The following is a 26,411-nucleotide window of genomic DNA, read 5'->3' as shown; positions in this document are numbered from 1 at the left end:
TATTTTCGTTCTTGGATCGATCGACCTCATTTGGATCCGAACACGAGATTGCTTACGGAAGAATACCAACAAGGTATAACCGAATTCATGGGGTTAGTTCACCGACAACCGGAAGCAAAAACAGGTATGTTAAGATGTCCTTGCTCTAATTGTAAAAATAAAAAAGTTATTAAACAATGGGATGTTTGGACTCATCTATATTTCACCAAGATCCAGATTCAGATTCATCTGGTGATGACGACTCGGAAACAGACTAGCGTCGACCTTTTTTTTTTTTTTTTTTTTAAAGGAAAATTCCGAGGAAATTCCGAGGACAAATAGGTTTTCCTCGGAATTTCCTCGGAATAGATCTTCTCGATTGAAAACCCAAAGTTCCTCGGAATTTCCTCGGAATTTTCCGAGGGAATTCCGAGGAACTCTTTATGTTCGTCGGAATTTCCTCGGAAAATTCCGAGGAAATTCCGAGGAATTGGGGATTTGATTATAGATTCTTTTTCCTCGGAATCTCTTCGGTATATTCCGAGGAAATGCCGACGAACATAAGGATCTCCTCGGAATCTCCTCGGTATATTCCGAGGAAATTCCGAGGAACTTGGGGTTTTAAATTGAAAACAACGTTTTACGGATTGAATAACACGTATATAACCTTCATTAAGTGTCATAACCAGATTATGATGTTTGGAACTATGAACTTTGGTGTTTTATCCAATAACAAACACTTTTTACGATTACATGAACGAAAACCACACAACATAAGAGAAACACTTATACACTTTAATAAACGGTAAAGGGAATACTTACAATTATTTTTGAAATTGTGTTATTTCATGGTTTATGATCATCTATACAAAGAATCCTCAATGGTATGCATTATAATTGTATAAGAAATGAAATACGGCGAAAATAATCGATGTTTTAAAACCCCAAACCCTGGTTCCTCAGAAATTCCTCGGAGATTACCGAGGGTATTCCGAGGAATCCTTGTTCGTCGGAATATTTTCATTTAACCGGGTTAACCTAGCCGCCAAATATTTCGGGAAAATTGAATCAAAGAATTCCGAGGAAATTCCGACGGAAATATAAAATATTTCCGAGGAAATTCCGACGGATAGTTTCCGTCGGACCCCTCATAATATTAGGGCGAGCCCGATCTTCTTCCCCATTTCTCTCTTTCTCTCCGCGCCGCACAGCCTCTCCTCTCGCGATTTCCGGCGACTCCACCGTTCTCTCTCGCGTTTTTCCGGCGAATCTCCCCTAATCCTCCCCCATAATCATGTAAGAACCCTATCCCACTCTTTTAGGTTAGATTTGTATGGTTTTTAAGTAGATTTGATGATTTTGGAATGAGATTTATAGATTTTGTTAGGGTGAATGGTAGATTTGTGTAAAATCGAGTTTGATTATGTATTTCACTTGATTTGAATTTTTTTTTAGTTTTTATTAATTTTGTGGTTATAAAAATCGAATTTGAAATTATATATATATATTGAAAACGTTTTTTGTATATAAAATCTATTTTTTGCATTTTAAATTCATTTATATATTTATTAAACATTTTTAAAATCTATAAAACTTTTTTTAAGATTAAAAATCATTTATATAATATTTAAAAACATTTTTTTTGTGGTTATAAAACGTTTTATGTATTTTATATGTAAAATATAAATTTCTATATTTATTAAACATTTTTAAAATTTTATATGTTTTTGGGATTTATTTAAACTATTTTTAAAATTTTTAAACTATTTTTTATTTATTAAAACTTTTTTTATTAATTATTAAACTATTTATATTTTTGTGATTAAAAACTATAATTTTGAAATAGGTTTTTTTTTTTAATTTACAGGTCTAATGATGATCAGATCCGGCCTCGCCAGCGTCGTAGCCGGGGTGGTATGGGGAGCCAGTCTCGGGGTTCTTCCAGCCATGTTCAGGATTCCGTTTCGCCCCACAGCTCATACCATACATCTCCCTCTCCATTACTCGCTCCTGCTGCTCCCGCTCCCGCTGCTGCACCCGCTCCTGGTCCCGCTGCTGCACCCAGTCCTCCGGGAGTGATGAGCGTTGCGGAGTTGGTTCGACAGCCCGGTCGTGACCATCTTCCCTATCTCACTGAGTATCCACATGGACATGGTCAAACATGGTAATTTAAACTTTTATTTTTTATCCTTAAAATTTGATTGATTATTAATAATTTGTTCTTTTTATTAGGTTCAACCGATCCGGGAACGGGATCAGCGCATGGATCAACCGTATGATGTACTCTGCCCTCGACAAGGGACATCCGACTTTCACTCACTTTCCCGTCGAGAAGCAGCATCTGTGGTTTCGTCAGTTTGCGGTAAGTATTCAAAATTTTTACTTATATTTTTTATTTATTAAAACTATTTTTTGTGATTATTAAACTATTTTCTATATTTATTAAACATTTTAAATATTTTAAAAACTATTTTTTTAATTATTTAACTATTTTTTTAATTATTAAACTATTTATATTTTTGTGCTTAAAAACTATTTTTAAACTATTTCAGCAAGAATTCAACTGGAATTCCGATGATACGCTCTCTATCTATAACCATTTTGTCCATAAAGTTATGGACAACTATGGGAAGCAGATGTACGAGTGGAAGAAGAAGTGGGAAGCAAACAAGGTAGTTTTTAATTTATTAACAATTTTTAATTTATTAAACTATTTTTTAAATTATTAAACTTTGTTTTTTTTAAATTAAAAGGTCCCAAAGTCGATGAACGACACGGTATGGAAGGAGTTGTGTGAGCATTGGGATAAGGAAGAGACGAAAGAAACTTCTTCCACCAACTCCAACAACCGCAGGAGCGACCGTAAAGGGAAGGGCATCTACAAGCATAACTTGGGTGCCCAATCTATTGCCACTCTCGCGGATCGCATGGTAAGTTCAACCGCTCTTTCTTTAATTATTTAAGTTTCAGAATTTTATTTTTTATGCATTTTTTCAAATTTCTAATGTTTGTTTAATTTATTTTTTTTTCAAGGCGGAAGAAAATGAGGGCGAGCCGGTTGATGATCTCGCCCTAATGAAAAGGGCGTATACCAACAAGAAGACCGGTCAGATTGATGATGGTCTTGTGAGGGACGTGGTCGACCTGGTCCAAACTCAGGTGTACGACGAAGTGTCTCAGCTTCAAACCGATGATGACGATTCGACGGCTTCGACCAACTTGTCCCGGGTTCGAATCAACGAAATCGTTGAATCGGTAAGTTTTTTTTTTTAAAGTTCAATTTATTTATTTCTTGATTTTTATTTTATCATCAATTTATATTATCTAAATTTGGTTTTTTATATTTCAGTCGGTTCCAAAGAAGAAGGGACGTATGGTCGGTTTGGGTCGTCGCTCCCGGTCGGCTGCTCCTTCTTCTGCACCACCGCCATATGTTGATCCGGAAGTTCTTACGGCTCAGCTGAAGGACAAGGATGATCGGATATCTGCGTTGGAGACCCAGATGGCAGCTCAACAGGCGGGCTATGAGACCCAGAAGAGGCTCAACGAGCAGATGATGGAGATGATGAAGAGGATGTACCCGAACGAGGTGTTCCCGAACATCCAAGACCCGTAGTTTTTTTTTTTTTTACCAAAAACTCTGAATGTTTTATTTAACTTTGAATATTATCTACTATGTTTTATTTAATGTTTTATTCAATTTTAATTTTAATTTTAAATTTTAAAATTAAATTTAAAAAATTTAATTTTTTTTAAAAAAAATAATTTTTTTCGAAATTCCGAGGGAATGTAGTTCCTCGGAAAATTCCGAGGAACTTTCTTCCCTCGGAATATTCCGAGGAACATAATTCCCTCGGAATTTTCCGAGGGAATGGAATCCTCGGAAAATTCCGAGGGAGTTTTGTCCCTCGGAATTTTCCGAGGAACTCCATTCCCTCGGAAAATTCCGAGGGAAAATATGTTCCTCGGAATTTTCCGAGGAACATATGTGTCTCGGAATTTTCCGATAAACATTCCGAGGAATGTTTTGTCGAAACTTCCGAGGATTTGACCATCGGAATTCCATCGGTTTATTCCGAGGAACCATCCGACGAAAATATGTTTCTCGGAGTTTCCTCGGAATTCCGTCGGAAATTTCCGACGGAATTCCGAGGAAGTATGAATTTCCGAGGAGATATTTCCGAGGACTTTTTTCGTCGGTATGTCGTCGGAATAGCGTTATTCCGACGACATACCGACGATTTTTTCCCTCAGTATCCCGATGTTTTCTTGTAGTGTGGTGATTTGTGTTTTGGTAATAATAAAATTCTGAAACCTTATTTGAGTGGGACAAACTACTAATTGTTTTCTCATGAGTCACCAATACTTACTTATTCTATGTGGCTGTCTAATATGTTATGTTCACATGTAACAAATGAAAATGAAAATTCGTAGATTGAGAGAAAAACGAAAGCATATGTAAAATATGTTTACACCACCTATGACCCATTGCTTTCAATCCGTACATTGAAAACGATCAGAGACAAGAGAAAATATCATCAATAAACTAGAAGATGCATCCACAAAGAGTCAGTAGAAAATAATGCGAATATTCTGACTAAAATCATTTAACTTCATATTTATGGATCCAATCTAATATCCAAATCCTAAGTAAAACTTTACAAATACAACTCCCTCTTTAGCAATAGAGGGGCTTTTTTCTACTCATTTAACTAGTGTTAGCAATTGGAATAAGCCACGTAAGAGCAACATTATCGTTTAGTCTTTTAGAGCATGATTAATGGGAAGTTTTTAGCGGAATATAAGATCATGATTAATCCGAGGTTCTTAGAATGGGATTCTTAGCAGAAGTTAAGAAATTGTTTCTTAACTTTTAACTAAAAAAGCTAAGAATCGGTTCTTAAAGTCCTATTTAAGAACCAGTTTTTAGTTTTTTTAGTTAAAAGTTAAAAAATATTTTTTTAACTTCTGCTAAGAACCACATCCTAAGAACCCCGGATTAATCATACTCTAAGAAACTGTCTCTTAATTTTTAACTAAAAAAGTAAAAAACTGACTCTTAATAAGATATAAAAGAGTCGGTTCTTAACTTTTTTCGCTAAAAGTTATGAGACGGTTCTTATATTCCGCTAATAACTCTATCCTAAAAACCTCTCATTAATCATGCTCTTACGTAGAGTTTCTAAGCTATTTAATACTAATATTTTTATATTGTGATTAATTTTTAATGTAAAAATAATAAATTCATCAAGGCATGGTAGTTTAATACTAATACTCAGCGCCTCCCTATTATATTATGAGAATGGATATATTATGAGAATGGAGATATGAAAGAAATGCAAAGGTCAGTCCAGCACACTCCCTTTTCTCGTTTAGGCTAATCTCTTAGGTTACTCCCGTTTGTTTGTTTAACTCAACACCAGCACCTGGAGGAACCCCTTACTTGTCTGGAAGTACAAGAAGGTTGGTAGCTTTGTTAGGACTTAGGTGTTTTAAAGACAATAAGAAAGATTATTAGTTCTATATACATAACTCGAGGTTACGAGCAAACAACCGCTTCTTACTTTTTACTTCTTCTCTCACCTACTGTTTCATTTTTTAATTATAAATTTAGTTTAGAACTTTTTGTTAGAAACGCACCTTAAAGGCAGTGGCGGAACTGGTGTGTAATCAGGGTAGTCACTTGAAAAAATTTTTGTAGTTTCCTTCTAAAATTTTGATGAAATGCTGAAAAATTAACTTATTGATCTTTGTGAACTGTAATTGTTATTAAATTGATCTTGGTAAACATAAATCTTGCCTCCGCCACTGATTAAAAGGTGCTCTAAGCGGCTAATTAGGACATATGGACTGTATATTTATTTTCAACATTCTTTTTTATCCTTTATGGTTTAGGGTCATAAAAACTTCACTATGTTTGGCCCCGTACTGAATGGAATAAGCAAAGGCTGAACCGCTCACTTGCAACTTCATCAAAACCAACAGTCTACATAATCCACGAAATATTTTCACATTCAAATTGTTTTGGGTAAACTTCTAAAGTTCGTCCTAAAATAAATAATAAAACAAAATATATAAACTGTTGCGAAAGAAAAATAAACTAAAAATCCTTTAATTTCTCACAAGGTCCCCTCTTCATGTGGTAACCGTCGGTGGCAGGCATCACTTTTTACGCACTGTGTGAAACGTGGACCCAAATGCTCCTCAAAGGCCTCATCTCCTAAGATTCTTTGTTAATATTTACATTTTGTATCAAATTCGTTTAACTCGCTTATTAAATTATTCAGAATGAAAAAAAAAGTACTCAGAACTCAAAAGGACAATAAATAATACATTAAATTTTAGGGGATTCGGGACTTCAATTCTCACCCTACTCTTATCCTCTTGGGCGGCACTGTTAATGGATCTTCTCAGCCACAAAAATATGCAGTAGGTTTCTTTAGAAAAATGTAACGCTAGTTATTAAATATTGTGATGTCATTAATTTTGTTTTGTTGTCAATATGATATGATCCATATCAACATGGGGAAACTTAATCAATGAGAGAAAGACCATAGTGATGTTCTTACCTCTCTCATGCAAACTGAGACAGTGCCAAGTGGGAGCCAAATGCCATCTTCCTCTTCTTAGAGAAGGTCACAGGGAACAACACTACACAAAGTATATACAATGCTTAATTTACTAGTGCATGCCTTTTCCAAACGTACTTTTCCCCATGTCTTTTGAATCATGTATTCATATATAACCACTGTTCTCTTTCATCCTAACAGATCATTTACTGCATAATGATGTGCAAGAAAGTGTTTCAAGTAAACCACTCAAAAACCGCAAAAGGTCAACCTACCAACTAGAATTTTAATTAGTATCTATATATGTATTTAAATAATTTTTAGATAAATGTAATTGTACTAATTAAATTTCAGGTGGATGTTGAATTTTCTAGCATTACGCGCGTATATACAAACTGTAATCAATTTTGTTAGCAACATACAATGTACTAAGGTTTGCATACTCTAACTATTTAGTCAAGTGAAACATGCTTTGGCCTGGACAACCCTGATCAAGGATTTATATTGCTAAAAATTTAATAAGTTAAACCGCTTACTTCATACTTGTTAGAACATCTACTTTTTCTTTTCGTTCTTTCATAATTAGTTTCGTTTCCGTTCACGAGGCATATTAAGGCCATCATCTACCAAACTCATCTTTGAAAGATAAAACAAGATAAAGTGTGCACCTACTATAACATGTATATTAATACACAACACACGTCGGCTACTGTATTAACATCATGCCTCTTTACATTTTCGTTTCTTTCATTCCTTTAACTTTCTCGTACACTCAAATCTAGAGATGAAGGATACTGAAAGAGTTTTGGACTTTTATAAAGAGTAAATCAGGAGTTTTGAGCCCTAGAAACTTGTACTTCTTTACGTCGGGAAAAATATATATACTCTATTCTCTTTTTTTTTGAACACATATACTCTATTCTCTATACTAGTCCGAAACGCACTCTGATTTACGTAAACTTAAAAAACGCTCCGACGTATATACTTGAAATTCAAGTTCGGTATGATATTCACAAGTACATTTTACAACTAGCAAGCACGTGCACGACCCACACGTGGTTGGACATAACTTTTATGTATTCTGGCATAAAAGTATCATACACGTAACGCTATCAGTATACGTACATTGACATTGCAACGTCTAGACGTTAATCATCTAACTAACAAAAATCATTCGTAAACCAACCTTAGTACGTAAGTTTTTGGATTCAATTTACTAATCGGAAGAAGATACAAATATACGTTTGATTTTCTACACACTAGCACAAATGACTAAAAGATGAAAGCAGGTGAATTTTTTTACATCCTAAAATAAAAGTGTTTAAATTTCTATAACGTAATCTTTATATAGTATATAGTATTATAAAATCTCAACTAAATTGATTATAGCTAAGATGAAATGTCAAAAACAAAAGTCATAAGATGTTGGGTTAAAAAAAGTGACATAACGACTGTGTGTTGGTGTTTCATAGAATATTAATATGTTGGTGTTCTAAATGACTACACATATCCTTTTAACTAAGCTTTTTTTGTCATTTCTTTTAATTCATCTAACTACACCAAATAGAACGTTCTTATTAGCATAACCTATTTAGCAATAACAAGAGAATGATTGCATGTATTCATCTTCTTATTTTTTTGGGGGTGAGTGGCAACACCACCACCACGCATCACCTGACACGTTGTTAAAGAAAATAGAAAACCGCTAAAAAGGAGAAAAAAAAACAGATATCAAAGATCAATTCTTATTTCTGGAAATCAAACCTTTATGGATTTTTTTCTTAAGATCCGACATATAAATTCAACCTTTTCAAGATCTTCACCATCATTCTTGATCGCAGGTCAGTATTTTCTTCTTGGTTTTCGATTGCATCTCATAGGTCAGATTCTTACATTCATGTTAATCTGCATCAATTTGTCAGAATGTCCAAAATCTAACACATTGTATAAGGACGTATATATCCTTAATGTCCTTTCTTGTATTATCTTTCTCATTAAAAACGTATTACAAATGGTTTGATTATTGTATCTAGATTATGATTCATGTGTATGTTATACATCTCTTCTTGTGGTTACATGACAAGTATTTGTAATTATTGTCTTGTTTTGTAGATTAATGGCTGATTAAAAGGATCATTACACCTAAACATGACTTCATCTGGGAGGAGAAGCATAAGACGAGGCTCATCAGCCTCCAAGAAACCGGTTCTCCACACCCAAGAAAGCGGAAACAGTAGCTTTAACGAAACCACCTCCCCTAAACCCGGTTCACCTCTCCCTGAACCGGTCTCCGACATCGAAAGAACCGTCAAGAAGCTACGCCTATCCAAAGCCCTCACCATCCCCGAGGGAACAACCGTCTTCGACGCATGTCGAAGAATGGCCTCTCGCCGCGTCGACGCTGTCCTCCTCACCGACACAAGCGCTCTCCTCTCGGGCATCGTCACCGACAAGGACATAGCAACAAGAGTGATCGCAGAAGGGCTAAGACCAGAACACACTCTAGTCTCCAAAGTCATGACAAGAAACCCTATCTTCGTCACGTCAGACTCCCTCGCCATACAGGCTCTCGAAAAAATGGTTCAAGGCAAGTTCAGACACTTACCAGTAGTGGAAAACGGCGAAGTCATCGCTATTTTAGACATAACTAAATGTCTCTACGACGCAATCTCACGCATGGAGAAAGCAGCAGATCAAGGAAGCGCTTTAGCTGCTGCTTATCCATTCATCGAAACGTTGAGAGACCACATGTTCAAACCAGCCTTATCCACAATCATCACAGAACAAAAAGTAGCACTCGCCTCTCCCTCGGATCCCGTCTTCGTAGCTTCGAAAAAAATGCGTGACCTAAAAGTTAACTCAGTGATCATTGCCGTGGGGAACAAGATACTCGGCATACTAACTTCAAAAGACATTTTAATGAGAGTCGTGGCACAGAATCTCTCCCCTGAGCTAACGCTCGTAGAGAAAGTCATGACGCCAAACCCCGAATGCGCATCCATGGAGACAACGATCGTCGACGCGTTGCACATCATGCACGACGGTAAGTTTCTACACCTTCCGGTTCTAGACAAAGACGGATACGCAGCGGCATGCGTCGACGTGTTGCAGATAACACACGCGGCTATCTCCACCGTTGAGAATAGCTCCGGAGCTGTTAACGATATGATGCAAAAGTTTTGGGACTCGGCTCTCACGTTGGAGCAGCACCCACCTGAGGATTACGAGACGCATAGCGATGTGTCGGCGACGTTGTTGAACTCGGAGGGAGGAGGAGGAGGGAAGTTACAGTCTCAAGGGAGTAGTGTGATGAGTTTGTTTGCGTTCAAGTTTGAAGACCGTAAAGGGAGAGTGCATAGGTTTAACGCGACGGGGGAGAGTGTTGAAGAGGTTGTGAGTGGTGTGATGGAAGGGTGTGATGAGGTGGTTGGTTCAGTGGGGGTGCAGATAATGTATGAAGATGATGAAGGTGATAGGGTTTTGATAAGTGGGGATAGTGATGTTGTTGCTGCGGTTGGGTTTGCTAGGTCTTTGGGGAGAAAGGTTTTGAGGTTGCATTTGGATTTTGCTGAGACGGTGTGTGTTGAGATGGTTAAAGATTTGTCTGAGGGGAGTTGTGGTGGTCTAGGTAGGGGTTTGGTTTGTTGGAGGAGTGGTGTTGTGGCTGGGGTTATTGTCTTGACGAGTATAGGTTTTTTTGTTTTCTTGAAACGTTCCAAGAAGTGATATGTTAATGCTTCTTGTTCTTTTTGAATTTTGGTCCCATGAACTTTGTAAAGCAATTATAAAATTTGTTCTTGGATAAAAACACATGATAGGTTTTCAATTATAAAAATTGTTTTTTTTTTATCAACTACCTCCATATATTAAATTAAGTTTGATAGGCTCTAATTCTGTAGAATGGTGTTCAATCCTTGCATGAAAAATAAAATGAAGGAGTTGAAAAATAAAATGAAGGAGTTAAACAATGCAGGCTGTGGGGTTCGAACCCACGCGCACTTATGTGCAGAAGAACTTAAGTCTTCCCCCTTAACCACTCGGGCAAACCTGCAATTGTTAACAGATCATTTATGTTATTTATAAAGGTAGTACATGATACAATCTCACATTCAAGTTCAAGAATCTGTTGATAAGGTTTACTTCAGCTCTCTCTCTGTCTCTGTCTCTGTCTCTAATTATATCTTTGCAATGCAGGTGCAACACAAACACCTGACACCTCAAGAAGCATATGCCTACGTGAAGTCAATCAGGCCTAGAGTGAAATTAGCCACCGCTCAATGGAAGGTAATCAACAGGTCATTTTCTTTGTTCTTCTTCATCCTCTGATTCTTAAATGTGTCTGCAGGCCGTTCTTGAGTACTACTATTTAATGGTGCTAAAGACTCAGAGTTCCTTAACTGATGCAACTTCAGCTTTGATCCCAAGAAATTTAGAGGGCTATGATGATGACTCAAAGAGGTCAATGAATGTTGCTGGTAACGAGTTATGGGTGAAAGGGGTGGGGCAAGCTGCATTGGCGAGGATCTCGTGCTTGTGGCTTGGCTTGCGTGAGAACCACAAACTTTCCATGAGTGGTATAAGAGTCGACATTTCTCTCTACTAATGATGATAAATAAATAATGATGCAGGTGAGGCTGCTGGTGAATATTCCTTTCTCCCCAGTGTGACAAAAGTCAATAAATAAATAAAACTGATCAGATTTGGTATAGAAGAAAGCTAGGGTTTGTAAATTCTGGAAACATAAACAAAAGACTTTGTTTTGTAATTAAAAACTAACTTGTCCCTCATTAACCTTTGATAAGGAAAAAAACATGAATTAATTCTCCTTTTCAAGTATCATAATCAGTCTTTGTAGTTTGTAACCCCTTGAGAATAATAAAAAGATTAAACCAAAAGTTTACTTCAACATAATTTGAAAGGAAGGAAATGGTATCTGAGTACGGGAATTTTAAAACAGTTTTTGATCTCTCACTTCAGAAATGAAGATCTCTGACACACACCATGGCTAATGCTCTCTCTGCTTCTTGCATCTTCTTCTTTTGTATTCTGGCGCTTTTTCTTGTGCCTTTAGCGGCGGATGCTTTTGCTGCCGCTTTTGCCGCTGCTTCTGCTGCTGCCTCCGCTTCTTCCAATGCCTCCATTTCTGCTGCTGCCGCCGCTTCTTCTGGGAATTCTTCTTCTAGCTGTGCCTTCTGCAGGATGATACTGCACTTGTCCATGGTCTTGGGAGATATCAGACCGTATTTTATACACAGCGTATCAATTGCGAACATTCTCCATTGCCTGCTCAGAGGCATCAACAAATATAATAAAAAATTTGGATACTCCATTTGGGATGTCATATTATGAGTTGATAAAAAAAATTATTACCAGGAAAGTTTAGGAGTGATCAGCTCTTTCGCATGATGTTTTACGAACTGTTCACATGCCCAAGGAACATGTTTATCCGCGTACACACTGCCCAAAAAGTAATCATGGCATAACAAAAGTGAGTTTAGTGGTGGATCATTCTTTATCTCAAATCTTTCTTAAAACATAAGATGCAAGTAGAATCATATTGCCACCTTTGATCATCCATGAATGTGTTCCAAAGCACCATAAATCTCTTCTCATCATCGCTCGCATCCACCAACCGATCAATCTTCTGTGAAATTTCGAAAAAAGAAGAACACAAAAATGCCTCTGGTGTAAGCTATGCTCTTTCATAACAATTCAATGAAAATTAAAAAAAAAATACAAAACCAATGAAATACCATGCGTTCTTGAAAATCTTTAAATTCTTTATCATTTTCATTATCGCTGTCCGCAGCAGACAGTACTTCTTCCAGGGTCATTGGCTTCAAAGTGCAACTTATTTAGTTAGTATAATAAAACAATTAGACAGCATGGTTTCAAGAAAATCAAGAATTTGTAGGAAACTGAACCACCTGCAATGTTTTAGAGTGATAGAACTGCCGACTCCTAAGAAGATCGGTTCTGGAAATTAACAATTTATAATAATATTGGTTAGTAAAATCATAAGGATGAAGATTCTGTAGAAACAAAGTAGCACAAAGAACATTATAACCTTTCGGCCTCGAGCCGCCGTGGATTTAACCTTTTTCTCCCAGTAGCACGAGGCCTCTTAGCTTTAGAAGACTGACCTATCTCTAGTTGAGTTACTGTCTGAATGTCGCTAGTCTGTCCCGACAAACGAGTTCTTGCTAGGGAGGATGGGATATTATCACCGTTCACATGAGGAATTTCATTTGCTTTGTCACGAGGGACATCTTCTGAATACTTCTCGAAAATCTTACAACATTTACGTCCCTTAGGAACACCTCTTTGGCCTCGCATACGGGATTTCGAGCTGCACGAGTTATGGTTTGACTAGCTCTAAGAAGATGATGATGAATCATAGCTAAGAAGTGGAGTAAATAGTTTGAGATCTTACCGATAAAAGTAGGTATTAACGCGATTGTGCTCCTCTAAATCATCATTTTGTACCTGTTATATATTTAAAAGAATTCATTATGGTAGAGTTCATAATCACGACAAAAATAAATTATTTTCTGAACCCACTTAAAATGTTGCGTAAGTATCAAGTTTCACATATACTAACCCCATTTTTGAATGCATCAGGTTTCACGGAGACATCAAACATCGGATGACCATTCTCCGACAGCTAAAACATGCAAAAGTACTTATGATATATCACAAGAAAACTTGAAAAGACTTGAGTGTATGATATATCACAATAAGAGCATGAGTGTATCCTAAAATATAACGTACCCGAAAGTTAAAGTCAAATAAGGCATGCGATGACGTCAAATGATGTTTCACGCCCTGCAGATAGCATGAAATTTTCAGATCCTTATTGTTTAAAAATGAAAGATATGATTAGAAAGTTTGGTTCTAGGACCTACCTTGAGGCTTCCACATTTCATTCGGCAAAATGGGCAAGAAGTCCTTTTCACAACTACATTTTCAAATGTGTGTAGATAATTAATACAATTGTTAGAAAAAAAAAACAGATTCTGAAGCGAAACCAAGTAAAGACTCACCTTGGGATCTCAGTATGATGTTGTTACAATTCATGTAGTTGAAAATTGTGATTCCACTTAGATTTGCCCTAAGAAAAATAAAAGTGTGCCATGAGAAGAGAAGAAGCCATTCATTTTATATAGGAAATAGAAGGGAAAAAGATCTAAAATGCAACAACATAAATTAAGTTTTTTTGCTTGAAAATCGATACTTAAAATTTATTCCAAAAAGTTTAGGAAGAGTTCATAAATTCTATGATTGTAATGATAATTTTGAAAAAGAAAACACACATGTGTAACGTTTTAGAATAGTTTTAAATTAGAACAGTGATAATTAACTAATAACGAAGAAGAGATTCATACATCTTATTTTTCCTCGCCTGTATTTTGTAACTCAAACACCTAGGAAGGAAACGTGGCTGCATGAAAATAATAAAAGCTTGTAGATGCAATAAAATGGTTCTGACTTCTGAGTTAGAATAAAATTTTAAAGGAAAAATAGAGAAAGATAATGCACACCTTGTCTTGTGTAAAAGCTTGAAGAATGCCGTACAAGGTAATTGGTTTGCCATATAATGAGATAACTTCCTTATCCTCCTCCGTTAAGGGCCTAACGCCAGCCATCTGCTTGATTAGTTTGAAACTGTCACGCAAGCTGTTTACCAGCAACAAAGAATCATTAATAAACATAAATAGAGTAAAGAATAGTGCTGTGACTGATTTCTATGTTCCCAATTTTTAAAAACCTTAGAATTTGTTAAGATAGACGAACCGAGATCTTAAAATCTGATAAACAAACAAGCTATTGGTAAACCAAAAAAACAATACGAAATTTTTTATACAAATAATAAAATATATCTATTCTATTAAAATAGAAATCATGACTTTTTTAAAGGCGGGTCAGAATTTTGCTTAAATTAAATACAAAATAATTTTTAAATATTTTGTTTCATACATATATTAATTTGTTTAATAACTAAGTGCAAATACAATAAGATAAATATAATAAGAAGCAATAAATATATATAATGTTTTTAAACAATTGACTAAATACAACATATAAATTATAAATTATTAAATATTGTATTTGAGATAGTTATATAAATATTTAAATATATGATTAACTTTAAAAAATGTATACTACTAACAATCTAAAATAAATATCTACGTATATAAAACTGAAAATAAACACCACTCACTTCTCGAGTCGAGATCTAGTATATTATTAAAACAAAAATATTTTTTATCCACTTACAAATAGTCTATATGTTGGACAACTACATTTATTTAATTTTCTATTATTTCTCCTATAATAAACTTATTTATTATTAAATATATACCATATTTAACCTATTATTTTAAAATTTTGAAAATAATATATCTCAAAAATATAATCATAAGTATCTTTTTGTAAGATTGCATTTTAATAATATCTTTTAATACCATTTTATAAAAAAAATTAAATATACATTTATTTTAATATTTAATTTTCAATAATTAAATTAATAATTAATAATATCTATAATTATCAATGAATATTAAATATATTTTTATTTACAGAATAAGAAATAACATTTCTATGATATTTATATGTACATAATTTATATTCGTAATTAAATTACTACCCCAATTAATAAATATAAAGTAACTTAATCCATCTATTAACTATTTTATAAATTATAAAATTAAAGAATAACATATATTCATGAATTTTTACAACAACTTTAACTTATTAAAACAAAATATTAGAGTAATATATATAAACCAATAAATAATTTCATACTTTAATATACATATTTAAATTAGAATATGAAAAATAATTCAATATATTTATCAAGTATGAGACGAATTGAATGACATATAATTAATTGATATAATAATAAAACAAATTTTGACCAATATAAAAGCTAAAAATAAATTTGTACTATAATTAAAGATTTAAAATATAAATAAAATTAATACGGGGTGGGTTATGTAGATGAATTATCTTAATGTAAATTTTAGTTTAATTATCTATACTTTAAAAATAATGTTTTTATAAAATTACATATGTATTCTTATATTCATTAAATAAAGTTTTGAATAAAACTTTATCTTGCGCTTTTAAAGTGTGGATCAAAATCTATTTTATCGACTGTTTTTTGAACTATCAAAAAGTTGTAACGGTCTAACTAAAATTGACCCCACTAATTATTATTTTTAATATAACTGTTTTGGTTTAATTAAAATCTATTACTTGCATTTTGATTTAAATTAAACACTAACAGATTTTAGCCATAATCAGTAAAATCTATTACCTATTATAAGAAAATGAGCCTAACAATACATATATGCAAATATCGTATGCATTTAGACCGTGATAAAATTTAAATAGAATTGAGATTAATCTTATAAATTTATAACTATATGTAAAAACAAAAAACTCTTGTGCATAATATCATATCAATATTTAGATGCATAAATTTGTTTCATGGATTATTCGTTATCAATGAAAATAGAACAAAAATTATAACACTAAAATTATCTTTAAAATCTGATGTCGTCAACAATTATATGTGGACACGAAGATCATACTATCATCACATAAGATCCCAATAACCCAAAATATTAAATGGTAATAGTATTTTTTGTTGTGTTTTGTAAAACAAAAACAAAAACATAACATGTTTAACGAGGTTATAACCAAGTATAACTTTAAATGACATGAAGTACTTGCAAAGTGAGATAATGGAAAAAGAGACATTGTTAAAATTCATACATGTTTATAAATCATTTACTAAACCTAAACATGCAATCTGTAATAGATTTTTTCTTTAAATTGACAATTGACAGTAGAATAAAAAATTGTTCATACGGATTTAATCTATGTAGAGATTTGATTTACTTACCGATCTTGCTACACAGTTAAGAGCAGTTTGTGTTGCACACGAGCGAAAAACTTTGAGATATTCTATTCTCTTCTAAAAAGATTTGGTGCGGCGGATTGTGCATATCAATAGATGATATTTATAAGACATAATAACACTCCTAAACCCTAATCACTAAGTGTTTGAACCATAATTTTATTTTGGCCCAATATAAACCCAATAGAATCACAAAGAACAAAGAGTGGCTATGAACTTAAGTTTCCCGAGTTTAGATTTAATTCTAATATATTACAGTTAACTATATTATGATATAAAAAATAAAAATATTAGAAAAAATAATTTACATTTAAAAATAACTACAATTTCAACTAAGTAACATGTTCTTAAAAACCAAATAGTCCAAAAACATTGCTTGTGAAAAAGTAAAAATTAAAATATAAGATATTATCTCAAAAGATATTAATTGAATTGAATATTTGTTATTTTGTTCTGATCTTTGCTTTTGAACTACCAAAAATTGGTCGAATATATTAAGAACTAGGATATACAGCTTCAACTTTCGCTATTTTAAGTTTTGTTAGACGACTATCAAATAATATACCTGCACATGTGCTGCATAAAATAGTCCATGGTGTTTTTTTTCTCACCAATTGTATTTATCTTCCCAACTGGTTAACCCCAATTTTGTATTGCTCAAGTTAAATAAAATTATAATTTTTTTCTGATCAACTGTTTTAAAATTTTGCTTTAATACATAAACACTAAAAATCTTCAATGAACAATGTAACAAAGAACTAGGTGAAGATCCGCGCTTTGCGCGGGATGAAGGCGCGAAATAAATATTATATATATACAAATTAATTTTACATATTATTATTTATTGTGTTTATTACGTATTATGAAATAATAATATTAAATAATTGAGAAGCGAATAACTATTATGTATATAATTAAATTTGAATAATCACATAAATAAAAATAATTTCTCTCGTTCATTTACAATATTTTTTATTGGTAAATAATAAAAAAATAATCATTTTATTTATTTTATATGTTATATAATTAAATTTAAATGATATTGACATAGATATATTTTATATTTTAATATGGATATTTATTAATTGAAGTTTCCAACTCATATAATTTTATTAACATTTGTATATTTATTATACCAAAAAAGATTAAACCATAAATCACAAAACTTTCCATGTGAGATTTTAATAATTTTTAGTAATTTATAATCATGTTTAAAAATTCAATATAAATTTCAAAATTAAAATATTATGGTCTCAATACTTTTGCATTGAAAATTTTCAAATTAACATATTTATGTATTTTTATATGGTATATAGTTTAATTTTAATAATATTAATATATATATATATATATATTTAATCTGAATATCTATTAAATGAAACTTATTATTCATATAATTTTATAATGATTTGTATCTTGTTATAACAAAAAGTTAAATCATTGATCACAAATTTTTTAATATGAGACTTTTAGCATTACTAGATTTTTTAACCGCGCTACGCGCGGATAAGATATTATATGTATTTCACAATTCTAAAAAATAATGTATAATATTGTATTATATTATTTAAAGAATATAAAATAAGACTACATAACATAAATATATTTTTTATTTTTTCTTTGTGAAAATCATTATGTTGTTTGATTGTTGTACTTAATTCACATATTTGCATAGATATTTGTGATAGATGAATAACTATATTTTTATTATCAGTAAATAATATATATTTATTATATAATATAAGAAAATGAAATTATTTACTTTTTAACAAACTTGTCTCATGTTGGGGACTCGGTTATAGACATATCATATTCGAATGAAACATTTTTACACTTATCAATCTTCTTAACAATTAAGAAACAAATCTGAATATCAAAACAATATCTCATACGATCTCTTTGTGGAATAACTGCTCTGAAGAAATTGAATTTATGCATCAAAAAAGACTGGAAATAGATGTGCATATGTGTTATCTAAGTCAGCTTTAAAAAAAACTATTTATAGTTCATATATCATTTATGTCCATCCTATTTTTTTGTCCATCATTTCTTAAACATCTTGAAATAAGTAATGCTAATTAATAATAAACTTTTTGCTCACAAAATAAAAATCAAATTTGTTTAATTATCGCTTAATTTGTCTAACTGATATATGTATTTCTCAATTCTAAAAAAATAATGTATAATATTGTATTATATTATTTAAAGAATATAAAATATGACTACATAACATAAATATACTTTTTAAATTTTCTTTATGAAAATCATTATGTTGTTTGATTGTTGTACTTGATTCACATATTTGCATAGATATTTGTGATAGAAGAATAACTATATTTTTATTATCAGTAAATAATATATATTGATTATATAATATAAGAAAAATAAAATTATTTACTTTTTAAACAAACTTGTTTCGTGTTGGGGACTCGGTTATAGACATATCATATTCGAAGGAGACATTTTTACAGTTATCAATCTTCTTAACATTGAAAAAACAAATCTACATATCAAAACAATATCTCATATGATCTACTTGTGGAATAACTACTCTGAAGAAATTGAATTTAGGCATAAAAAATGACTGGAAATGGATATGCAGATATGTTATCTAAGTCTGCTTCACAAAGTACTATTCATAGTTCATATATCATTAATGTCCATCCTATTTTTTTGTCCACCATTTCTTAAACATCTTGAAATAACTGATGCTAATTAATAATAAACTTTTGCTGGAAAAAAAATCAAATTTGTATTATTATCACTTAAATATTTTATTAATATGGTCTAAGAAGCTTTTAAGTGATATCATAGTTTAATTTATTAGTTTTTTTGTTACTTTTTAGAGGTTTTTGTATTTAAGATTTTTTTTCATATTAAACTTCTATTTCTTTCACAGAATTGATATATATATATATATATATATATATCATAAAAATTACCATCAAATCAGTTTTACTTATTTATTATTTTGTTTGAACGAAAATACACTTTTTAAATAATTTAATTTAAAATAAAATTATATATTAATTTGCTGTATTTTAACAATTTCATTGATTTAATTAATTTGCTTTGGTGGATAACTTAAAAAGTTTTCATATGAATCTGGGAAAGCAAGCTTATGTTGTTATATTATATTTATTTTGTGTATATAGAATCTATATATAATGTTAGTTTAATAAAGAAAGAACATTATTTTTTTTGTAACTTCAAAAAGATACATTATTACAATTTGAAATGAATCAAAATTGAATAAAATGGTAATTAAATATTTGTAAATCTAATTGTTTAGTTGGATTCTCATGAAAAAAATCGATAGGTTAAACAAATGTTTCAAAATTTGTTGTGTTATTGTTTTGTCTATAAATTACAAAATTTATTGAATTAATATATTTAATTATTACACCCTTAAATAATATTTTATTAAGACATTAGAGAAGTATATTTTAATTGTTTCTTATGCTTTTTCATATTTGTCACGAAAATTTATATGTTAAACTTACTTTTACAAAATTCTTAACTTTGTCACGAAAACAAAAATCTATGCTTTTTCATATTTGTCAACGTTCTCACACTTTCTAAGAATATATTAGCTTAGTCACTTACTTATTTTTTTTTTTACAAAACAAAGTATCGGAGTCTTGAAAGTTGAATTTATATTATTGTAAATGTACATAAGAGTTTGTGATTATATACTTAGTGGTTCTTGTATATGTGTCCAAGAATGTTTCAATGGCTTAGTGGTAACTGTCCTATATATATATCATACTAACCCGGGTTCGATTCTCACCTTCGCATTGTTTTTTTTATTTTTTACGAAAAGTAAATGAGATGACATGGCAATTTCGGGTTCTCTGATTGGTTGATTTTTCTATCCTATGTGGACACTCTTTCTATGGCTTATATCCTCCTTTTAGTATAGTATAGATTACTAATTTATAGTTGTTTTAAAAAAATCAAAATGTAAGAAAAAAAATTTAAGCTTTTTATTATATAATTAATGTGATTGTTTAGTTTCTTTTAAGAATATAAAATAAAAAAAATTATGAAGGATACAAAATATTGTTATCAAATTTTTTATTATTCAAAATCATTAATTGTTATTTATATGTTAATCATATTAGATAATTTCGTAGTTTTTATTTAAGAAAATATAATATTTTTTGTACACTACTAATAAATTTTATATTTGGTTTAATAAAAAATATAATATATATTTAGATAGACTAACTAATTTTTCTAATGATTTTAAAAATCATTCTAGTGATTACACGTAACTAAAAAATAGTGTAATGTTTATCGATTAATATATAAAGGATACCAACGATTCTGGTTACAACTCCACAATCTTATATGAAATTTGGTTTGAGTGTCTCACTAGTCTTCTTCACACGGTGTCACAAATCTGACCTTTGGTTTGCATTCGAACCAATCAAGCCCATCGAACAGGTTTACCGACAAAACCCAACGTCTGTCATTGGAGATAATAAGAATAAAGCCGAAATAATAAGAATAAAGCCGAAATCAGAATATAAAAAAAAAGCTGCTCTCTCTCATACAGGCAGAGCTATCTCAGGTCTCTTACAAAAAGTAAAGCAACTTTCTCCCCAAAAAGGGTTCAAACCATAAACAGAAAAAAAAAAACAACAAAGAAAACAGAACCAAACGTAAAATGTTTTATTTAAGCAAAATGAGCAAACACAACTCTCATCTTCTTCTTCTCGTCACAAAGGGGAGACCACTTTGCGACTATAAAAGTTGCACTTGTCTAGTAGGGCTCCACAGGTTTACGGAAGTTAGCTCCAGCGTATACTGCCTCTGATCCCAACTCCTCCTCAATACGCAAAAGCTGTAACCGAACATATTAGTCAATAACAAAAGTAAACTATGCTTTTTGATTCTTGTTTAGATCAATTTAGTTCTAGGGATGTTTAACCTGGTTGTACTTGGCTAGACGCTCGGATCTGCAAGGAGCTCCCGTCTTGATTTGTCCCTGTAAAGAGAGAATCAAATGAGAATCAGACGAACAATGAACTGTTGCTTTGGAATTTGGCTTCTAAATGGGTTTATAACTTACAGTGGACAAGCCAACAGATAGGTCAGCAATGAAGGTGTCCTCTGTTTCACCACTTCTGTGGCTGGCCATCACTCCCCATCCTGCTCTCTTCGACATCTTCACTGCCTCAATACTCTCGGTCACTGACCCAATTTGGTTAACCTGTTCACCAATGCTTTAATCAGCAACTGTTCAAAGGAATAGTAACAAACTAAGTTATGATAATCTTGGTTGAGATGTACCTTCAAGAGAAGAGCATTGCAAGACTTTTCTGCGATTGCCTTTGCAACCCTCTGGAATAAGAAAAGAGTTAAACAGAGATATAAGCACTTTGAGCGAGAAACAGACATAAAGTAGTAAGAACATCTGATTAGGTTACAAACCTTGGGGTTGGTGACCAACAAATCATCACCGACAATCTGAACATTGTCTCCACACTCAGCGGTCATCTTAGCGTAGTGCTCCCAGTCATCTTGGTCGAAGGGATCCTCAATAGACACAATTGGGTACTCAGAGACAAAGGACTTGTAGAGGTCCTTTAGTGCATCACCAGAAATCTTCTGAGAGCCATTGTTGTTCTGCAGAGAAACAAACATAGCAGGAGCTCGAGGTTAGAGCTTTGTCCTTGTGTTTTTATCGAATGTAGAAAGAGAAAGCAATTAATATGGAAAGAGAAGATCTACCTCTTCTTTGAAGTTCAAGTCGTAGGTCTTGTCTGATGAGTAAAACTCTGAAGCGGCAACATCCATTCCAATGACAACCTTGCCAGTGTAACCAGCCTTCTCAATGGCAGTCTTGAGCAATTCAAGACCTTCCTTGTTTTCCTGAATGTTTGGTGCAAAGCCACCTTCATCACCAACGTTTGTGGCATCCTGACCATACTTCTTCTTGATCACAGACTGGGAAGAGCATAAAAAGACATGTTAGTTAACAAGATTTAACTAAAGTTACAGCAGCTGTAATAGGAACACATAGTTTGCATATCATTTATGAGGGCCTTTTAAAGACAACAATGATTTGAGGATTTACCTTCAAGTTGTGGTAAACTTCAACACCCATTTTCATGGCTTCTTTGAATGAAGAAGCTCCAACAGGGAGAATCATAAACTCCTGCAAACATCAACAGCCTATCAGAAACATTCAACGGTGCAAAAGTTTGATATTTGACAAGTCAATAGAAAAGAATCACAACGAACGTGCCTGCATAGCGAGCTTGTTTCCGGCATGTGAACCACCATTGATAACGTTGAAGGCAGGAACAGGTAGCACAATCTTAGGGTTACCAGCAAGATTGGCAATGTGCTGCATCCAAATACCACATAAATAGAAAACCTTAGAAAATCTAGCACCAGAAAAAACAAGTAGCAACAGATTCGCTATTAAGTCTCAAGATCATCGTACCTTGTAGAGAGGAATGCCACTGACAACGGCTCCAGCCTTGCATACGGCAAGAGACACAGCAAGGATAGCATTAGCTCCAAGCTGAACACAAAAAGAAGAAACAAGACAGGTCAGAATCGTCTTTCACTATTAATTGAATAAATAAAACTAGAACTTCTTTATCAAATCACCTTTTGCTTGCACCATCCCCACTCGTTCTGGGTTCCATCAAGTTCATGGACCATGAAGTTGTCAATAGCAGTCTGCTGAGTCGGGTCCTGCAAGAAACAACAAAAACGAAAAGTTTTATAACAGCTTCAAAAACAAATACGATGCACTGAACGTTAAATCAAATAGAGACTCACCTTTCCAATCAAAGCTGGGCCGATGATGTTGTTCACATTGCCAACAGCCTAGTAACATCAAACCAATACCAAATCAGACCCAAAAAAAAAGTTCATACTAATATCAAACAACACACACACAAAAAAAAAAAAAAAAAAAAAAAATCTCGACCTTAGAAACACCCTTGCCAAGGTAGTCAGAGCCACCATCCCTGAGCTCAAGAGCCTCGTAGATACCAGTGGAAGCTCCACTAGGAACAGCTGCTGTTACCTTCACACCAGTGGACGTATGCACATCAACCTGAAACCATACAAATCATCAGCTCAATCTTTCTCAGCACGAAGTTCAAATACTATCACAAGCAAGCAAACATATCCAAATCAAACAGATCCGTCGCAAAAATCATCTCAAACACAATTCAACTCCACGATCAACATAAATCAAAGTTCTATTCACGATCAAAACGCAAATTCTCATTCACTTAAGCTCAAAATCAACTATCATCAGATAAAACAGATCCACAAGAGTGACCGGAAAATGGATCTAGTGGAAGGGAGTAGAGATTAATAACCTCGACGGTGGGGTTGCCACGGCTGTCGAAGATCTGCCTAGCCTTAACGACGGTGATAGTAGCCATGGTTCGAGAGTAGATCTAGAGAAGACGATAGGCGATGAGTACGAGAGGGTTCAGTGAAACGGTTACAGTAGATGATGAATCGGGTGGTCTGGTTTGATATATAAAGAGGAATCGAGTAAGGGAGAGCCGTTGGATTGTTTTAATATGAACCGTTGGATGATGAGTTAGGTTCCAAAGAAGATGACAAAACGATGTGCTGCACGTCTTTTGCAAACCAGGAAAGGTTTTTCTTTTTTTCCTTTGCTCCTTGTCCAAGTAATCGAATATTCGACTAGCTTTTTTCTTTCCACTGAAATTTCATTGAGTGGAATATTCGACTAGTTTTAAGAATCTCTAGAAACAAATTAAAGTCAAATCAATATTTGGGTCTTGATTTTATTCCATTTTTGATTTATGTGTAGTTTCCTCTCTCTCTTTTTGTTAGCAGGTTTCATATCGTTTTTATAGCTAAGAAATATATTTTTCAACATCGTTTTTATAGCTAAGGTGATTTTATTCCATTTTCAGTTATGTGTGTGTTTCCTCTCTCTTTTTTTAGCATGTTTCATATCGTTTCCATAGCTAAGAAATATATTTTTCAATATCGTTTTACGTTAAAACTTCATAAATCTTAACTAAATCAAATAATTTAAGTACGTGCGAGAGAGAGAGAGTTTTCTCTCGATTCCTCTCCTTCTTCTCTCTCATGAATCTTTCAGAAGGAGAGTATCGCCGGTTTAGTTTTGTTTCTCTTCACCGGTTTTTTCCGGTTGTGTCTCCCGATGGTCGGGCTTTTGTCTCCGGGGAGAGGTGGTTCCCTCAACACTATCTTCGCCGGCTCTTGTCTCCGGGAAGGGATGATTCTGCTACATCACTTCGCCGGCTTCATACCGGGGGTTTCCCCGGTTCCGTTTAATCATCGATTCTTGGGGTCCTCTGCTCAATCGATTCTCCTCTTCAGCTTCCGATCCATAGTTCCTTGCCTTTGTTAAGGATGATTCATCTTCAAGCTTATCTCTTTCTATAAAGATGTTTGGTTTGCATGTAAGGAATTTCGGAGGCTTCAGTTGGATTGATGTCGATTTTTTCAGAAGCGGTGATTTGCTAGATTAGGCTCTACGGTTGATCTAGGTTGAGAACGGTTCAGTCTTGAATGGGTTCTCCTTGGTCTCGTCTTCGCCGTCGGCGGAGCTCCGCCGTGTAAGCTTTCTGGCACCGGAGGAAGGTGATGTCTTGTGTCTTGACGCGTGTGCCATTGATTGCTGGGCAATCGGACACGTGGTGGAATCTGGACGTTTCCTTCCCCAACGGTTTTCGTCTTTGGGCTGAAGGCCCGAAGTTCGTTTGGTTTGTTCTGGCCCGTTGGTTTGTGGCCTTTTAATGTTTGGCCGTTTGTTTGGCCTTAGTTTGTAAAGTTTGTTGGGCTTTGCCTTTTGGGCTTTGTCCCTTTTAATAAATTTCCAGATGACAAAAAAAAAAAAAAAAATTCATAAATCTTCTGCTGTATTTTTCGTATTGGGCTTTTGTGCTCGCTCATAAACCACTGTAATCAAACACAACAATTCAATATTGTAGCCCAAAGTTACAGCCCATTTAGTATCCTACTATATAAAAGGAGCTAAATCTCTGGTTCCTAAACCCTGCCACATGAGCAAAAAAATTGTGAACCAATGAAACTGCCATGTCATCCCAGATTGGGCTTGGAAAAAAAATTAAATTAGCTGCCCAGTCCATTTAAACCATTTTGCAGTCTAATATGTTAATATGATAAGAGACGGTTCAGGCTATATAAAATAAGGTACATTAATATCTCTATATTATAATGCTACAGTTTCCTCTTTCCGTCATGTGTTATTTTTTCTGTGGGCCCTACTCATGTAATGAAGCTACGATTAGATACATGGCCCATAAACAAACAATTCATCTTGAAGCTCACTGTGAAGTCCTACTCATTAATGATGGTCTGATGTGAAGCCTATAATTAACAAAACAATCGGTTAGACATGGTTAGATCGTATGTATTCTTATCCGATGATTCGACCCTTCAAGTCTTCGCCGTTGTTATGTAAAACAATGTTATTCCTCCCGTATCTCTTCATCTCCTTCTCTTTTTCACACTCTTCGTCGATCTCTCTTAGTCCAAGCAATGAATTTCAGTTTTCATTAATACCATTAACTCTGAAGAGCTCTTCGTCTCCCTTGCTTTACTATTAAAGCTTCATGCCTATCAAACCGATTAACACCCCAAACCCTGCAATCAAGCTTCACAACAAAGGGGACCCTCAACAAAGCTCTGTTTATCTTCGTTCGACTTAGAAACCTCCTTCGAAAATGTCTTCCCCTGAGGCTGATGTTGCCCAATCAGCCGTTCTCCATTCAAACTTTGATGCTCTCCGATTTGGCGCACGTCCCAGTGGCCGCCTCCTACGCTTTTGGGATTCACATTACTTAATAAAACGGTGAAGCCAACAGTTACGGGTCGCAATAATGTTAAGCAATGAAGTTCATTCACCACGACCATCATATTTACTCTTCCTCAGT

At 33.4% G+C, this 26,411-nt stretch overlaps 3 protein-coding genes and 1 non-coding gene across 6 annotated transcripts; 1 reads left to right on the top strand and 3 right to left on the bottom strand.

Moving 5' to 3' along the window:
- Window positions 1-3,875: 3,875 nt before the first annotated feature.
- LOC103867277 (CBS domain-containing protein CBSCBSPB2) lies at window positions 3,876-10,436 on the top strand. 2 transcript variants are annotated; one of them, XM_033292296.1, is made up of 2 exons: window positions 3,876-8,428; window positions 8,661-10,436. In XM_033292296.1, exon 2 carries the CDS (start codon window positions 8,697-8,699, stop codon window positions 10,272-10,274), a length of 1,578 nt encoding a protein of 525 aa, XP_033148187.1. In that variant the 5' UTR covers window positions 3,876-8,428; window positions 8,661-8,696; the 3' UTR covers window positions 10,275-10,436. The 2 variants fall into 2 exon arrangements, with proteins under 2 accessions (XP_033148187.1, XP_009143578.1); XM_009145330.3 differs by having other exon boundaries at window positions 3,877-8,389.
- An 80-nt stretch (window positions 10,437-10,516) lies between these two features.
- On the bottom strand, window positions 10,517-10,599 carry TRNAL-UAA. Its single transcript has one exon. It is a non-coding gene; the product is annotated as a tRNA-Leu (tRNA).
- Window positions 10,600-11,302: 703 nt separating this feature from the next.
- Window positions 11,303-17,833, bottom strand: LOC103867276 (polycomb group protein FERTILIZATION-INDEPENDENT SEED 2). 2 transcript variants are annotated; one of them, XM_009145329.2, is made up of 14 exons: window positions 16,459-17,833; window positions 14,090-14,225; window positions 13,934-13,989; window positions 13,592-13,659; window positions 13,454-13,506; window positions 13,320-13,373; window positions 13,150-13,212; window positions 12,982-13,034; window positions 12,616-12,897; window positions 12,476-12,524; window positions 12,302-12,385; window positions 12,113-12,192; window positions 11,919-12,005; window positions 11,303-11,831 (listed from the first exon to the last, which is right to left on the bottom strand). In XM_009145329.2, exons 2-14 carry the CDS (start codon window positions 14,192-14,194, stop codon window positions 11,522-11,524), a joined length of 1,344 nt encoding a protein of 447 aa, XP_009143577.2. In that variant the 5' UTR covers window positions 14,195-14,225; window positions 16,459-17,833; the 3' UTR covers window positions 11,303-11,521. The 2 variants fall into 2 exon arrangements, with proteins under 2 accessions (XP_009143577.2, XP_033148188.1); XM_033292297.1 differs by lacking the exon at window positions 16,459-17,833 and having other exon boundaries at window positions 13,934-14,224.
- A 3,144-nt stretch (window positions 17,834-20,977) lies between these two features.
- Window positions 20,978-24,042, bottom strand: LOC103867274 (bifunctional enolase 2/transcriptional activator). The gene is made up of 13 exons (XM_009145326.3): window positions 23,826-24,042; window positions 23,426-23,554; window positions 23,275-23,322; window positions 23,101-23,187; window positions 22,931-23,011; window positions 22,730-22,831; window positions 22,559-22,639; window positions 22,213-22,428; window positions 21,913-22,107; window positions 21,772-21,822; window positions 21,551-21,691; window positions 21,410-21,466; window positions 20,978-21,322 (listed from the first exon to the last, which is right to left on the bottom strand). Exons 1-13 carry the CDS (start codon window positions 23,889-23,891, stop codon window positions 21,242-21,244), a joined length of 1,335 nt encoding a protein of 444 aa, XP_009143574.1. The 5' UTR covers window positions 23,892-24,042; the 3' UTR covers window positions 20,978-21,241.
- Between the last annotated feature and the right edge of the window lie 2,369 nt (window positions 24,043-26,411).

The sequence above is a fragment of the Brassica rapa genome, chromosome A05 (genome assembly GCF_000309985.2).
Source record: "Brassica rapa cultivar Chiifu-401-42 chromosome A05, CAAS_Brap_v3.01, whole genome shotgun sequence".
NCBI lineage: Eukaryota > Viridiplantae > Streptophyta > Magnoliopsida > Brassicales > Brassicaceae > Brassica > Brassica rapa.
The sequence above is the reverse complement of the archived record's forward strand: the minus strand, read 5'-3'. Positions and strand labels throughout refer to the sequence as shown.

Bases quoted from the DNA above. Each gene is read 5' to 3' on its own strand.
- LOC103867277 (XM_033292296.1), top strand. From the start codon at position 8,697: ATGACTTCATCTGGGAGGAGAAGCATAAGACGAGGCTCATCAGCCTCC.
- LOC103867276 (XM_033292297.1), bottom strand. From the start codon at position 14,142: ATGGCAAACCAATTACCTTGTACGGCATTCTTCAAGCTTTTACACAAG. The intron at 13,660-13,933 runs GTATGAATCTCT...TATTTTTCTTAG, and splicing joins CAGGCGAGGAAAAATAAGAT to GGCAAATCTAAGTGGAATCA. The intron at 11,832-11,918 runs GTAATAATTTTT...GCCTCTGAGCAG, and splicing joins ATCACTCCTAAACTTTCCTG to GCAATGGAGAATGTTCGCAA.
- LOC103867274 (XM_009145326.3), bottom strand. From the start codon at position 23,891: ATGGCTACTATCACCGTCGTTAAGGCTAGGCAGATCTTCGACAGCCGT. The intron at 23,555-23,825 runs GTTATTAATCTC...GTATGGTTTCAG, and splicing joins GTGGCAACCCCACCGTCGAG to GTTGATGTGCATACGTCCAC. The intron at 23,323-23,425 runs GTCGAGATTTTT...TGATGTTACTAG, and splicing joins TTGGCAAGGGTGTTTCTAAG to GCTGTTGGCAATGTGAACAA.